Genomic DNA, 16,300 nt, shown 5'->3' with positions numbered 1-16,300 from the left:
CTCAAACCTACGCTTTCTGCCATCTCAGTTCATGACAATTCTACCCATCCAGTAGCAGGGGCTGAAACCCTTGGAGTTGTTCTTCATTCCCCTCTTTCTCTCAGACCCACCTCTAGTCCATCAGCAGTCTTGTCAGCCCTATTTCAGGATAGACTAGACTCTGACCTCTGTCCCTATCTGTGCAGCTAACACCTAGGTCTGAGTCACCTCTTCATCCCTCAGTTTCCTCATCTGTAAGATAAGTGAAGATTCCATCTACCTCAAAGGTTGTTACCAGGATGAAATGAGTTAATGAATGTAAAACACTCAGTTAATATGTTTCCTAAATGGTGGTACTAAATATATTGAGCTTTTATCACTTTTATATATATATTTTATGCTGCTGCTGCTAAGTCGCTTCAGTTATGTCTGACTCTGGGCGACCCCGTAGACGGCAGCCCACCAGGCTCCGCCATCCCTAGGATTCTCCAGGCAAGAACACTGGAGTGGGTTGCCATTTCCTTCTCCAATGTATGAAAGTGAAAAGTGAAAGTGAAGTCACTTAGTCATGTCTGACTCTTCATGACCCCATGGACTGCAGCCTACCAGGCTCCTCCGTCCATGGGATTTTCCAGGCAAGAGTACTGGAGTGGAGTGCCATTCCCTTCTCCGATATATTTTATAAACAATATATATATAATATATACATATTATAAAAATAAATATATACATATATTCATATAAATGTATATAGATACTATAGGCTCAGATCATGAACTCCTTATTACAAAATTCAGACTTAAATTGAAGAAAGTAGCGAAAACCATTAGACCATTCAAATGTGATCTAAATCAAATCCCTTATAATTATACAGTGGAAGTGACAAATAGATTCAAGTGATTAGATCTGATAGAATGCCTGAAGAACTATGGATGGAGGTTTGTCGCATTGTACAGGTGGTGGTGACCAAAACCATCCCCAAGAAAAAAATATACAAAAAAGCAAGATAGTTGTCTGAGGAGGCCTTACAAATAGCTGAGAAAAGAAGAGAAGCGAAAAGCAAAGGAGAAAAGGAAAGATATATGCATCTGAATGCAGAGTTCCAAAGAATAGCAAGGAGAGATAAGAAAACCTTCGTCAGTGATCACGGCAAAGATATAGAGGAAAACAATACAATGGGGAAAACTAGAGATCTCTTTAAGAAAATCAGAGATACCAAGGGAACATTTCATGCAAAGATGGGCTCAATAAAGACAGAAACAGTATGGACCCAACAGAAGCAGAAGATGTTAAGAAGAGAACTATACAAAGAATATGCCTATACAAACTATACAAGAATACACCAAAGAACTATACAGAAAAGATCCTCATGACACAGGTAACCATGATGGTGTGATCACTCACCTAGAGCCAGACATCCTGGAATGTGAAGTCAAGTGGGCCTTAGGAAGCATCACTACGAACAAAGCTAGTGGAGGTGATGGGATTCCAGTTGAGCTATTTCAAATCCTGAAAGATGATGCTGTGAAAGTGCTGCACTCAATATGCCAGCAAATTTGGAAAACTCAGCAGTCGCCACAGGACTAGAAAAGATCAGTTTTCATTCCACTATCAAAGAAAGGCAAAACCAAAGAATGTTCAAACTACCACACAATTGCACTCATCTCACACACTAGCCAAGTAATGCTCAAAATTCTCCAAGAAAGGCTTCAACAATACTTAAATTGAGAACTTCCAGATGTTCAAGCTGGTTTTGGAAAAGGCAGAGGAACCAGAGATCAAATTGCCAACATCCATTGGATCATAGAAAAAGCAAGAGAGTTCCAGAAAAACATCTGCTTTATTGACTACACCAAAGCCTTTGTGCGGATCACTACAAACTGTGGAAAATTCTTCAAGAGACGGGAATACCAGACCACCTTACATGCCTCCAGAGAAATCTGTATTCAGGTCAAGAAGCAACAGTTAGAACCTGACATGAAACAACAGACTGGCTCCACATTGAAAAAGGACTACATCAAGGCTGTATAGTGTCACGCTGCTTATTTACCGTAAGTGCAGAGTACATCATGCAAAAGTGTGGACTGGATGAAACACAAGCTGGAATCGAGATTGTGGAGAGAAATATGAATAACCTCAGATATGCAGATGACACCACCCTTATGGCAGAAAGTGAAGAGGAACTAAAGAGGCTCTTGATGAAAGTGAAAGAGGAGAGTGAAAAAGCTGGCTTAAAACTCAACATTTAGAAAACAAAGATCATGTCATCCAGTCCATCATTTCATGGCAAGTAGATTGGAAAATAGTGGAAACAATGACAAGACTTTCTTTCTTGGCCTCCAAAATCACTGCAGATGGTGACTGCAGCCATGAAATTAAAAAATGCTTGCTCCTTGGAAGGAAACTTATGACCAACCTAGACAGCATATTAGAAAGCAGACACATTACTTTGCCAGCAAAGGTCCATCTAGTCAAAGCTGTCATTTTTCCAATAATCATGTATGGATGTGAAAGTTGGCCCATAAAGAAAGCTGAGCACCAAAGAATCGATGCTTTTGAACTGTGGTGTTGGAGAAGACTCTTGAGAGTCTCTTGGACTGCAAGGAGATCAAACCAGTCAATCCTAAAGGAAATCAGTCGTGAATATTCATTGGAAGGACTGATGCTGAAGCTCCAATACTTTGGCCACCTGATGCAAAGGACTGACTCATTTGAAAAGACCCTGATGTTGAGTAAGATTGAAGGCAGGAGGAGAAGGAATTGAAAGAGGATGAGATGGTTGGATGACATCACCGACTCAATGGACTTGAGTTTGAGTAAGCTCCAGGAGAAGCCCGGTGTGCTGCAGTCCATGGGGTTGCAAAGAGTCAGACATGACTGAGCAACTGAACTGAACTGAAGTGATACTATAGGTCAAGGTTATATGTGTAACCTTTTTAAGCATTTTAATTTACACTATGTGATCACATGTATGAAAGGCTTAAATTTCAACATTGCTACATTTTTACTTTAAGAACATATTTTATAACTTTTTGTTTTAATGTATAATTTTTTTTAATTTGAGTTTACTTGCAATGCCTGAAACCCCAATGAAGTTCTTAAATGTTAATGTCTTTTCCACCAGAGGAATATATATTTTATCATGTAAAATAGTATGCAATTATAAGAAGTCTCTGTCTTCTGAAAGGTTGGCCAACTCAAGATCCTGTTGAAATCTGTGCTTGACCAGTGGAGCCACCATAAAGTGGCATTTGATGAGATAAACAGTTGCCTCATGGAAGCCCGATACTCTCTTTCTCGATTCTGTCTGCTCACTGGCTCTTTAGAAGCTGTGCAAGTTCAGGTGGACAGTCTTCAGGTAAGGAGTGAATTGACCCCATCCTTAGCATTCTTTTTAATTAGAGAAATTTTTTTAAAAAGTGAACAAATTCAAACATCGTGCTGGAATGTTGGTCTATATTGTTTGCATTTAATTATTTTCAAAATATTCAAAATTAATTTTACTTACTTTATGTGTTACATAATCAAACTTACCTGTGGATACCAGATTTTGGAATAGTTGGTATATAAGTAAATGATTTTTAAAATTGTATAAATATCCTGATGGATGTATTTTATCAAATGACTTTATACCCAAATCCATCTTCTGTATCTATTATCACTGCCTTTTATGTCTTCCCTTTCTCCTTTTTTTAATCCTGCTTTTCTGAACATAGTCTAAGGGATTTAAAAGAACACAGAAAGAAAAATAGCAAAAGAGTAAAATTTTAAACCATTAAGTTATTTTCTTTGCATTCAGCAAAATGTCAGTTGTCTCTCCAATGCGTACACGTCATCCCCATTTTCTAGCACTTTCTGCTTTGTTTCCTGTGTGTCTGTTATCATGTCCTTCATCCAGAAGAACATGACTGTTGTTGGCCTTAAAAAGCACAGTCTCCTCACTCAGGCCACCGCCCTCAGTTGATTGCTACCCTCATCCCCTATGTTCCTGGGCACTGGGCACTCTTCACCTGCTACTGATCTTTCTCCCCAGCTGAATGGTGCAGCCGATGGCATGGGCATGGCAGGCCTAAGGGATGAGGGGTCAGCAAGAGCCCAGCATGGACCCTCCTTACCTCGACTTATATCTCTCACTTGGCAATCAAAGTTTATATGTTGCTGATCTATCTGATGTGCAGACTTGCTGAAGATAATGTCCTTTTTTCAGGAGGCAGGAGGCAGGAAGGATAAAATGAGTTATGTACAGTTACATGTGAAACCTTAAATAATTATTGTAAATACTAAAAATCATTAAAACTTATTTTGAGACTGCTGCTGCTGCTGCTGCTGCTAAGTCGCTTCAGTCGTGTCTGACTCTGTGCGACCCCGTAGACGGCAGCCCACCAGGCTCCCCCGTCTGGAGTGGGTTGCCATTTCCTTCTCCTATGCATGAAAATGAAAAGTGAAAGTGAGGTCACTCAGTCGTGTCTGACTCTTCGCGACCCCATGGACTGCAGCCTACCAGGCTCCTCCACCCAGGAGATTTTCCAGGCAAGAGTACTAGAGTGGGTTGCCATTGCCGTCTCCAATTTTGAGACTAGTAAGTTTAAAAACACATTTTATACCTTTGAGGAGAAACACCTTTTAATTTAGCCTACTCTGTTTCACCTCTTCTATCTTAAGATATGAAAGGACTCAGGGTCTAGTCCTCATGTGTTTTGATTTGATGGCGACCAGAAAGCAGTGTCAGGTAGGGGTGGATTTTTGCAGCCTGATTTCCCTGAGGAGTTTTACTAAGAACTGAATCTGTCACTTCAGCATTTCCTGGGAAATATCCTTCTTCACTGGTTCTTGGTGGAAGACTCCGCCAAGCCTATAACCTGTGTAATAAAGATTCTTTGCCAGGAAGAACACTCAGAGCTAGAACTTACATGGTACTCAGAAAAGCTACGGGGCTTCCTGGGCGGCTCAGTGTGTAAAGAATTTGCCTGCAATGCTGGTGACGCAGGAGACTCGGGTTTGATCCCTGGGTGGAGAAGATCCCCTGGAGTAGGGCATGGCAACCCACTCCAGTATTCTTGCCTGGAGAATCCCATGGACAGAAGAATGTGACGGACTACAGTCCACAGGGTCGCAAAGAGACTGTCACAACTGAAGCAACTGAGCGTGCACGCGTGCAGAAAAGCTATGATATCTTAAACTGTCATTATCAGAAGTTTCTGGTAGAGCAGCTCTCGGTAAGTGATAGAATACAGATCTGGATTTTGATCTTGAGCAGCAAAGAGAACCACAGTGTGCCAGGTTGCACACCCACCAGCCCCACGGCTTCCTCCTGGATGATGAACACGGGTTCCTTGTGTGAACTTTCCTGGCAGAATTACCCATCCCACTCCAAGGCTCAACTGTTAAGAGTCCCTCCTCACACCCACAAGAAGAAACTCATTAAAAAGGAAAAATGATTATCTAAAGGAAAGCTATGAAACATTGGGGCAAAAGTCACAGTTTATGTATTTTATGTGCATATTTTCATATTGTATGAAAGCAGCTATATTACTTTAAAATTTGATCATTCAAATTATTAGACTCTAGCATGTCATCTGTGGCCTTTTCTTTGGGCAGAATCTTCAAGATGATCTAGAAAAACAGGAAAAAAGCTTGCAGAAATTTGGCTCTGTGACCAATCAACTTTTAAAAGAGTGTCACCCACCTGTGACAGAAACTCTTACGAATACACTAAAAGAAGTCAACATGAGGTATGGAATATACTGGTTTTACAGTGTTGCTCATTATTTATATCACAGTCTAATTATAAATAACGATACAATTAAAACCCTAACATTTTGAACTTGAGCCTTATAGGCTCTATTCTATTAATATTTTTTATTTTCACAAAATGAATTTAAGGAGAAACAAATGTAGTCAAGATGGGGCTTCTCAGGTGACTCACTGGTAAAAAAAATCTGCCTATAGTGTGGGAGACCTGGGTTCAATCCCTGGGTCGGGAAGATCCCCTGGAGAAGGAAATGGCAACCCACTCCAGTATTCTTGCCTGGGAAATTGCGTGGACATAGGAGCCTGGCGGGCTATGACTGCGCACACACACACACACACACACACAAATGCAGTGAAGACATTTGGAAAGGAATTATAACTGCAATATACCCCAAGATTGACCCCTTTTCTACTATCTACCCTTGAAATATGACTGTGAAATATTACTTTTTATTACGTTAAATAGAAACGAGACATCTGCATTATTTCCATATTCACATGAACCAGGATCATGAAAAATAAAATAGCAAATAACAGCATTTGGTGAGAGGTGGGAATCAACCCATGAGTGTTGGCTATCGTTTCCAGATGGAATAACTTGCTGGAAGAGATTGCCGAGCAGCTGCGTGCCAGCAAGGCCCTACTTCAGCTTTGGCAGAGATACAAGGACTACTTCAAACAGTGTGCTGCTACAGTTCAACAGCAGGAGGGACGAACCAACGAGTTCCTGAAGGCAGCCACCGACAAGGACATCGGTGATGATGAAGTTGCCACCTGGATCCAAGATTGCAATGTACGTTCAAGAACTATCGTGAGTTCTCAACTTGCCAGGCTTAGACTTTTCAAGTTTAACAGAGCGAGTGCTGCTGTGTGTAAGCTTTTGTTATTGCTCTGTGTGGGACAGCTTTCCAAAAATAATTGTTTCAAATATCAGAGAGCCTGCTAGGTTTTCAGAACCAGTTGCACATGTATCAGAGTTAAAGAGATCCCCTCCCATCGCTTTCTTTTTAAAGAGTCATTTTCCCATTTTTCCTAATGGAATACAGTCCGTGTGAAAGACTCAGGATCTCTATTTTATAGAGATGGTCAATATAAGAAATGACTGTATGAAAAGTAATGTTACATCTTTCAAAAATCCACTGTTAAAAGATATCGTCCAGTTAGGGCCATTATCTCTTATGTAAGCCTCAACACAATAATTTCTTCTAAGAATTTAATGGTAAGAAGAAGTCTTTCTCTCCTGATTTATGAGTATACTTCTTTTTAATAGCTTTTTAATATTTCTCTTTTTCACTGCAGCTGCCAATAACCTACTTAAAGTTTTCAGGAATTCTTCTTCTCTCATTTCACCTATCACATGCCTCTTACTGTTCGCCATGTGTCTTTACTTTAATGAACTTATTTCAAAGACCTTCTTATAAACTTTCCCAAATCAGTTTATTAGAATTAGGCAGGTTGTAAAAGACATATAAATAAAAGTTTGACTCGTTCTAAGGCCTTCACATGAAAAATGAATAATCCCTTGAAAGCTAGAGTTTAAGTTTTACCGTAAAGTTAATTCAGTGTTTTGTTTTTTTTCTCTTTCCACATAGCTCATCTTTATGAGATTTGTCATTTTCCATTTTCAGTCCTCCTGAGTTGAGAGATCTTGTTTTACAGTCAAGGGCGCCAAATGATGGCTGTGAATTTTCTGATCTCTCTGTCAGGCTTAAAGTTGTCCTTTGTTTTTCCCCTCTCACTGAAGTCCCCAGGCAGGCTCTGCTCTTTCCATCTATCTGTGAGTCATCAGCAACAGGTAGAGAAGAACCAGTCAGTTGTCATCCCTAAGTGGTAGATGGAACTCAAAGAGGGAATTTCCACCAGCTTGTGATTTGTAGTATATACGGGGGTCCCACAAAGCATGGAGGCAAGAGATGCTGCGGAAAAGGATGGAGCCCGCTCTTGCTGCTGCCCACAGAGCCGTACCTAGGCTTCCGAGCCCACCGGCCAGGGAGGGGGGTACTGTAACCACTATGGTGTGACCACACACACGCAGCTCCTCCCTTGTGTGTCTAATATTAAGTCCTAGAAGGTAAAATGCAGCACTGGATTTTCAACTTGATATCAATTACATGAAGAGGCAAGGGAAAAAAACAACAAAACTGCCAAAATATTTCTAGTGATTGGCTCTACTTGTAGATAATTTTTTTTTCTTCTTAAATAAGTTTTTCTGCATTTCCTCTATGTCTTACAAGGAACCTATGTGGCTTTTATAATCAGAATAGCACTTTTTTAATGTTAATACAAACGTTTTTAAAAATGGAATTCAATTCTTGATTTTGTCCCCCCCTGCAGGGAGAGGTTATTTAGTGTAATAATTGGACAAATAAGAATGAGTGTCTGTAATTGTTTACAATAATGAGTACACTTAACCTGTTGTTTCATGATGAGCATATTTTCATCTTCTGCAGGACCTCCTCAAAGGATTGGGGCCTATTCAGGATTCTCTTGTAGTTCTTCATGAGCTGGGAGGGCAACTCAAGCAACAAGTGGATGCTTCGGCAGCATCAGCCATTCAGTCCGATTGGCTCTCTTTGAAGCAACAATCACATGCCCTAGAACAGGCTCTCTGCAAACAGCAGACTGTGTTACAGGTACAGAGCTTATATTCAGTGGGTGTTATGAGTTAGGCATCCTGTAAAATCTGGGCGTAAATAGGAAAAGGAGAACTTTCATCATCAAAACAATGCTTCCTTCAAGATAAAAAAAATTAAAAATAAACAAATTTGAAAGTTCCAGTGGGGTCAAGGAGAGCTGGGAGTCTTGCCCTGTTCTCTATCATATAATTTTGCCCTAAAATCCGTGATTTGTTCCATGGTAAAATGTGTTCAATTAATAAATGTTAAGTAACGTTAATGTTAACACTCATGTTTACATCAGCTTTTGTAAGAATCAATATATCTCTCTTGATAATGTATTTTAAAAAACTTTAATTGGTTAATCAATGGTACATAAAATTATTCTAAGCTTTAGGAAAATTACATTAATACAAAGAAGAAAGTGTAAATCATGGCAACCTTGTCTTTTTAGAAATAACATCTGGAGAATGGCAATTTGACGCAAGAATATGAAAAATAATTTTAACATCCACTTGGCCTTTCCCTAGATTTCTAAATACCAATTTTCTTTTGTGGAAACAAAGGCTGGCGTTCTTGACTATGAAACCTTTACCAAGAGTTTAGAAGCTTTGGAGACCTGGATAGTAGAAGCTGAAGAAATACTACAAGGGCAGGACCCTAGCCACTCATCTGACCTCTCGACCATCCAGGAAAGGATGGAGGAGCTGAAGGTAAGTGTGTTCAAATCCTGGTCCCAGATCTAGCTTCTGCTTCTTCTTCTTCTTTTATTTTGGCCAAGCATGTGCATTTTAATTGTTTAAAATTTTACTTCCTCTACCAGGGAATCGAGCCCATGCCTCCTACAGTGAAGTCGCAGAGTCTTAATCACTGGTGCGCCAGGAAAGTCCCCCAGGTCTATCCTCTATGCTCAGAATCTTAAGGGTAACTCAGAACTCCTGACATAGGCCTGCCGTTTGTTCCCAAGAGAGTTCTTGCCAGCTCTCTCCTGTTCTCTTGAGAGGGCTGATGTCTGTGAGCACAGCGGATGCCATGGTCCGTGATGAGGGACCCAGGAGCAGTGCCTGTCTGCATCTCACTCTTCTTCCCTCTCCCCCTGGTCCCTCCTCACACCTAGTCCATGACCTCCGTCAACGTTCTTAAACCTTTCGGCTTCATCGCTACCTTCATCCGCTCCTAGTTCAAGTTGCCCAGTCTCTCTCGGGGGCCAAGGCCAAGCTCCAACCTCCATGGACCTCCTTGAATCTCTCTCTCTCTCCCTCCAACCCATAATGCTACAATGATCTTTTCCTTTGGCAGGGATTTACTTAATTATGAACTATATTAAAGTAAGTAAAATAATACAATAGACATGACCATTTTCATTATTATATTATCCCTCTACTTAAACCCTCTGTGGGTTCCCATTGCTCTCAGGGTGAAGATGTGGTGAAGTATCAAAACGAGAAATACCCAGCTTCCACCCTCCTAAGGATCTCATCTTCACCACCGTCCATGTCACTCTCCAGCCACTGGGGAGCTGCGATGTTTCCCAGCGTCTCTGGGCAGGATGTGCCCTGGCTTCCTTCTTCCTGGAATTCATTCCTTATCCCCACCAACCCCATGCCCACCAAAAGGAATCAGCTCCTGGTCCTTTTGTTCAATGGTGCTCTCAGAAAGCCTCCCCTTCTGTCCATGATCAGGCTCCCCAGCAACACACTGTCAGACCTACTGTTCTTTTTCTTCAGAGTTTCATTGTATCTTCTAATGACACTCATATGATTAACTGACTTCTGTTCTCTCCACTACTGGAATAGTGTCTTACACTCTGTGAGCACCATGTCAGTTTTGTTCACTGCTCATACGTACCCGTGGAAATTCTGGCATCTAACAGGTTGCTTTTGGCTTTGACAGTTGGAAAGATTTATTCTCTCTCGGGGTTATGAGCCTTTTTTCAGAGCACATAAAGTGGAAACATGCACAGCCAAAGGTGGCCGGACCTTTTCTTCTTCCTATAGCCAGTTTCCTCAATGGAGTTAAGAATACCCACAGGAAAAGGCAGGACAGGCAGCTTTGTCCTGTGTGTGGAAGGGCAAAAGAGATCAGAAAGCATAGACTGCTTTCTCAGTTGGATCTCACCAACTTTGGGGTTGGGGTCAAGAAACTAAAGCTGAAGCTCTTGAGATGACACATGGTAATTTCAGAGTTTAAGTGAGTTTGTGTTGTATCCAGGGAGAACCCATCAAGTGTTGCTTATCTGGCTCTCTCATGAGCTGGGTGGTCTTAAGCAATTTCCTTAAAGAGTCTGTGCCTCATATTTCTTGTTGTAAGTCAGGAATAGTAGTGGTTCTTACCTTACGGAATTGTTTTGAGGATAAAACGAGTTATTATCTGTAAAGCTCTTGCAACAGTGCTTGGTTTATAAGGGCTCAAAAAAATGTTAGCTATTACTGCTATAACTATTGTTATTATTATTAAATAATAATGGAGCAGATTAACACAGATAAATGACATATAAAGGGTAGGAAATAAGTTTTTTCAGTCATCAACACAATTTTCATCCTTTATCAGTTCAAGCAAGCATTTACTGCTGAGTAAGTGATGCAAGTAAATAACACACGTAAACTACTAAGCGTTCAATAAAGGACAGCGAGTAGCTGTGCAGCAGTAGCAGCAGCAGCACTGAAAGCTGTTGGGGAGATGCCGTTTTGCTTTCTTTGTGACTCTGGAGATGGCAAGTGGGTGCCTAGAAATGCAGAGGAGACCAAAGACCAGCTTCTCCCTGAAATCAGAAGTTCACTGTCCACTCTGAAAGTCCTCTGCCTTTTCTGACTGTGGTGCTAAACCTACTTTTGCATCTTGCTTCCAGGGACAGATGCTGAAATTCAGCAGCATGGTCCCAGATTTAGACCGTCTGAATGAACTTGGATACAGGCTGCCCCTGAACGATAAAGAAATCAAAAGGGTGCAGAATCTGAATCGGCACTGGGCTCTGATCTCCTCCCAGACTACGGAAAGATTCAGGTAGCGTAACCCAGAGACGTTTCGGCCACTCTGAAATATCCGTACAGATAAGTTCATGATTTGTGTATATTTATACATTCTAGGTCTTTCCAGTGATACAAAATTTGAACTAAAAGTGGGCAACTCAAATTGTGATACGGTTTCCCATGTTGAATGTAGTGAAGAATGTTTAATCTTGTTTTTATCAAAAAATAAAGCTTTTATATATGCTTTACCCTCTGAGCCACCAAGGAAACCCTTTATATAAGAATATGTAAAAGATATATAATTTTATCACTAAAATATTTTTCTTCGATTTTCTTTTTATTTTTTAAAACACCTTACTACCTCATGGGAGAGCTTTGTAGAGGTCAAATTAAAATTGGAGGCAGAGAATATTTAATCTAGTTTTATGTGCTACAGGCATAAGAAAAAAGCAGCAACCTTGTCATTCTTTTTCTTTTGTTCTGTCAGTAAGTTACAGTCATTTTTGCTACAACATCAGACTTTCTTGGAAAAATGTGAAACATGGATGGAATTCCTAGTTCAAACGGAACAAAAGTTAGCAGTAGAGATTTCAGGCAATTATCAGCATCTTTTGGAGCAGCAGAGAGCACATGAGGTAAGTTATGCCAGTACTGTTTTGGCTGATAAAACAGTGTTAGGCCTTTGGAAGGTGCTGCAAAGTGCCGTGTGGAAGAAAGTCCTATACTGTGCGCTGAGTCTGCTCAGATGCATGCCATGTTTTTTTCGTCTTTCTTAAGCTTGAAGTTTTGATATCTTAATCCCCAAAATGTGATTGGTTATAAGCATGGGACAGGCTTCAATACCCTGCAAGGTATCATGTCAGAATTACGGTAAGATAATTTCCAAGTTGAGTGACATACTACAATAATATTTCTGAGGCTAGTTGCTTAGAGATTACACTTTGGTCAAAAATCTTTAATAAATTAAAATTGCGAGTTCTAGATGCCCATCAGCAGATGAATGGATAAGAAAGCTGTGGTGTATATACACAATGGAGTATTACTCAACCATTACAAAGAAAACATTTGAATCAGTTCTAATGAGGTGGATGAAACTGGAGCCTATTATACAGAGTGAAGTAAGCCAGAAAGAAAAACCCAATACAGTATACTAACACATATATATGGAATTTAGTAAGATGGTAATGATAACCCTGTATGTGAGACAGCAGAAGAGACACAGATGTATAGAACAGACTTTTGGACTCTGTGGGAAAGGGTGGGATGATTTGGGAGAATGGCATTGAAACATATATACTATCATGTAAGAAACGAATCGCCAGTCTGTGTTCGATACAGGATACAGGATACTTGGGGCTGGTGCACGGGGAAGATCCAGAGAGATGATATGGGGTGGGAGGTGGGAGTGGGGCTCAGGACTGGGAGCTCATGTACACCCATGGCGGATTCATGTCAATGTATGGCAAAACCAATACAGTATTGTAAAGCAAAATAAAGTAAAAATAAAAATTTTAAAAAATAATAAAAAATAAAATAAAATTGTGAGTTCTTTAAAAAGCACATACATATTTTTTACTAGAAAATCAAGCTACCAAACATCTCTCAGTGTACTTCCTGATCAAATTGCATTATAATTCTTTTTCAAGAAACATCTAGAGAGAATTAGATCCAGAAAGCAAATTAATAAATTTGCTGTTAGTCTCTATTTTGCTGTTTACTGGTGTAACTAAGTTGCTCCATGTGTTTATGAAATACACACAAAAGGAAATCCAGGATTCCTAGGGCAGAGAAAAGCTAAAAGCTGGAAACTTGTTAATGAGTATGGAGCTTTGGGAGGGGATTGTGAAAATACTCTAAAATTGATTGTGGTGATAGTTGTGTAACTGTAAATATAAGAAAAATTATTGTATACTTTAATCAAGTGAGTTATATGATATAGAATTTTATCTCAATAAACCTGTTTAAAAAACAGTGAAAATTTGAAAGTCTTAGTGGTGAAACAATTTTATTAACTAAGCTAAATTGAAAAACAGTGATTTTATTAAAAATGATAGATTTTTTCCATTCTTCAACTTTTTAAAAGGTTTTAGAACTATTCTATCTAAAAATGGACCATATTCTGCATATAAAATAAACCAGAATACAAATTATGTATTAACTAACTTTATTGGGTGATTTTGAAAGAAAGAAGGGAAACATAATTATACTTTTAGTCACAGTCTTAGTAAACAAAAACTAAACTGTATCTTTAAGTTTATCTTAACAGATAGTTTTTAAAATGTTCTTACATTGCAGGATTTTTTATATTAATGCAGCCTGATTCATCTGGAAGTGTTTTTCATAGTCTTGCTTAAACCAGAATTTTTGGAAAGTTTTTGGAGAACTGATCACTAAAATTAGGAACTCTAAATTACGTTTTTCTTTTTTTTTTTTAATAACAGTTGTTTCAAGCAGAGATGTTCAGCCGTCAGCAGATTTTGCACTCAATCATTTTTGATGGACAGCACCTTCTAGAACAAGGTCAAGTTGATGACAGGTAGGATCTTTGATACTATATCACAAAGAAAGGTTCCAGCAAATTAGTCATTTTCTTTAAGCAGATTAGAGAACATATGCCTAAAGCAAGCATCCCGCAAAGGACCCTCAGTGATTAGAGGAAAGACTTGTCTGAACTGCTGAAATGGCTGAGTATTGAATCTTTTTAAAGAACCTCTGTTGTGTTATATGAAGGACATAGAGTAAGTGGAAATCACCTAGCCAACCTTTGCTAGTGGTCTGGAGGAGAGAATTAAAATAGATCAGAATGAATTGTGTCAATGATGTGTCAACAGATGCTGGTAAGATTCTCATACAGTTGCAGAAATTTTATTCCTCAGAGGAGCACAGAGGTCACTAGACCATCTCTCTTACTTACAAATGAAAAATTGAGGCCCAGAAACGTGAAGTCATTTGACCAAGGTCACATAACTAAGTAGCAACAGAATCAAGCCTAGCCCTCATGTACCTGGTTTTTACTCAGGAAAAGCCAGGTTTCCCTTCCATGATTTGGAAATGGTTTGCTACCTTAAGTCAGATTACACTCAGTCTGAAACCCTGCTTTCTCTTTATTACTTAACAAAGTATCTCTGTATTAAAAATGCAGAGGTAAAATCTAGCCCCTTTTTAGATTTATGGTATGTGAATTGGCAGCTTCGTCCTATGTTACCTTTGCTAGGAACAATATTTACTCTACCCAATCAATTTTCTATGGTGATATTTGGAATACAAACCTCATTTCTTTTATCACATTTGTATGTCTTTTCCATAATTAAGACCAGTTCAGTTCAGTTCATTTCAGTCACTCAGTAGTGTCCGACTCTTTGCGACCCCATGAATTGCAGCACGCCAGGCCTCCCTGTCCAGCACCAACCACCGGAGTTCACCCAAACTCTTGTCCATTGAGTAGGTGATGCCATCCAGCCATCTCATCCTCTGTCATCCCCTTCTCCTCCTGCCCCCAATCCCTCCCAGCATCAGGGTCTTTTCCAATGAGTCAACTCTTTGCATGAGGTGGCCAAAGTATTGGAGTTTCAGCTTTAGCATCAGTCCTTCCAAAGAACAACCAGGACTGATCTCCTTTAGAATGGACTGGTTGGATCTCCTTGCAGTCCAAGGGACTCTCAAGAGTCTAGTTGTGATTATAATTAACTTAGTCCCCCCCGCCCAAAATAGAAAATAAATCATTATTTTGATTAAGAGTGTGTTGGGTTTTTTTTTCATGTTTTGGAGCCAATTTTAGTCTTAAGTGGATATTTCTTTGGAAGTACATGAAAGATTTTCATGGTTAAACTTGGAACAACAAAATTTGATGCCATATTTATTCCAAGGAAGCCAAACTTAAATGTGAGCTTAACTAAGAATTTAAGGCCTTTAGAATAAGACATATTCAAAGGCAATCAACTTATCTTTTGCTTTATCCTCCCTTCTCTGTGGCAATATTATAAAAGCTCACATCATTAAGTAAAATAAAATTTAAAATTCATGTGCAAGCCAACATCTGTTAATTTTAAATGTTAGCAGGGAAAAGCACCAAGGAGATGAAAATGTGAGGATTGGATCTGAGGATAATTTTGGAACGTTGCTAGTGGGAAAAAAAAATTCAAATGAGAGCATGTTGACAAATAAGAGAGGTCCTAGATTACCAATGTATTGTGTTTTAAAGGTTTGTTCATACGTTTTGTTTTTGAGAGTTCAGGTTCAGCACTGAGCCCAGTGTCATGTTTTGAGTAGTTCCTCATACTGTCAGATAGCTCCAGACAGCTTGGTTCTACAAAGTGAAGATGAGGCTCCAGAGAGACCCTGAACACTAGCCGATAGGGAAACAACATGTATGGTATTCTTCATTTTTACAGAACATCCTCAAGTCCTGGAGATGTTGTCAGAGATGACAGATGCTTGCATCGTTAAGGAAGTGTCATGAACCTAATTCATCATATTTGACCTTACAGATATGTCCACCTATTCTGATACACTCACTGTTTGCAAACACTGATAGTTTAACTGTTATTACTTTTTAATTCATCATATTTAGTTCTATTGTAAATAGATTATAAACATCAGAATTTACTTTCAGAAACAGAAGCACTGAATAACACATTTGGTTACAAAATCAAAGTATTTAGTGTGTGTGTTAGTCGCTCAGTCATGTCCAATTCTTTGTGACCCCATGGACTGTAGCCCTCCAGGCTCCTCTGTCCATGGAGTTCTCCAGGCAAGAATACTGGAGTGAGTAGTCACTCCGTTTTCCAGGGGATCATCCCTACTCAGGAATGGAACCCATGTCTCTTAAATCTCCTGCATTGGCTGGTGGGTTCTTTACTGTCTGAGCCACCAGGGAAACTCAAGTTTATAGTAGCCCTAGGCAATATATCAAGAATATAGGAGTCCAGAATAATAAATCTAATTCAGATTAGAACCCATCCACAAGAAGAAAGAAAAGCAAGATGA

The 16,300-nt window shown here is 39.5% G+C and overlaps 1 protein-coding gene across 13 annotated transcripts in view; it reads left to right on the top strand.

The window, feature by feature from the left end:
• SYNE1 (spectrin repeat containing nuclear envelope protein 1) overlaps positions 1–16,300 on the top strand; it is a 492,337-nt gene that overhangs the window by 379,997 nt on the left and 96,040 nt on the right. For all 13 annotated transcript variants that reach the window (XM_018053370.1, XM_018053378.1, XM_018053374.1 and 10 more), the window contains 8 exons: positions 3,167–3,337; positions 5,578–5,711; positions 6,319–6,523; positions 8,181–8,363; positions 8,912–9,058; positions 11,194–11,348; positions 11,802–11,949; positions 13,756–13,850. In XM_018053370.1, the coding sequence (XP_017908859.1) occupies positions 3,167–3,337; positions 5,578–5,711; positions 6,319–6,523; positions 8,181–8,363; positions 8,912–9,058; positions 11,194–11,348; positions 11,802–11,949; positions 13,756–13,850 (1,238 nt within the window). The remainder of the gene's footprint in view (positions 1–3,166; positions 3,338–5,577; positions 5,712–6,318; positions 6,524–8,180; positions 8,364–8,911; positions 9,059–11,193; positions 11,349–11,801; positions 11,950–13,755; positions 13,851–16,300) is intronic.

The sequence above is a fragment of the Capra hircus genome, chromosome 9 (genome assembly GCF_001704415.2).
Source record: "Capra hircus breed San Clemente chromosome 9, ASM170441v1, whole genome shotgun sequence".
NCBI lineage: Eukaryota > Metazoa > Chordata > Mammalia > Artiodactyla > Bovidae > Capra > Capra hircus.
This window is presented reverse-complemented; position numbering and strand designations above follow the sequence as displayed.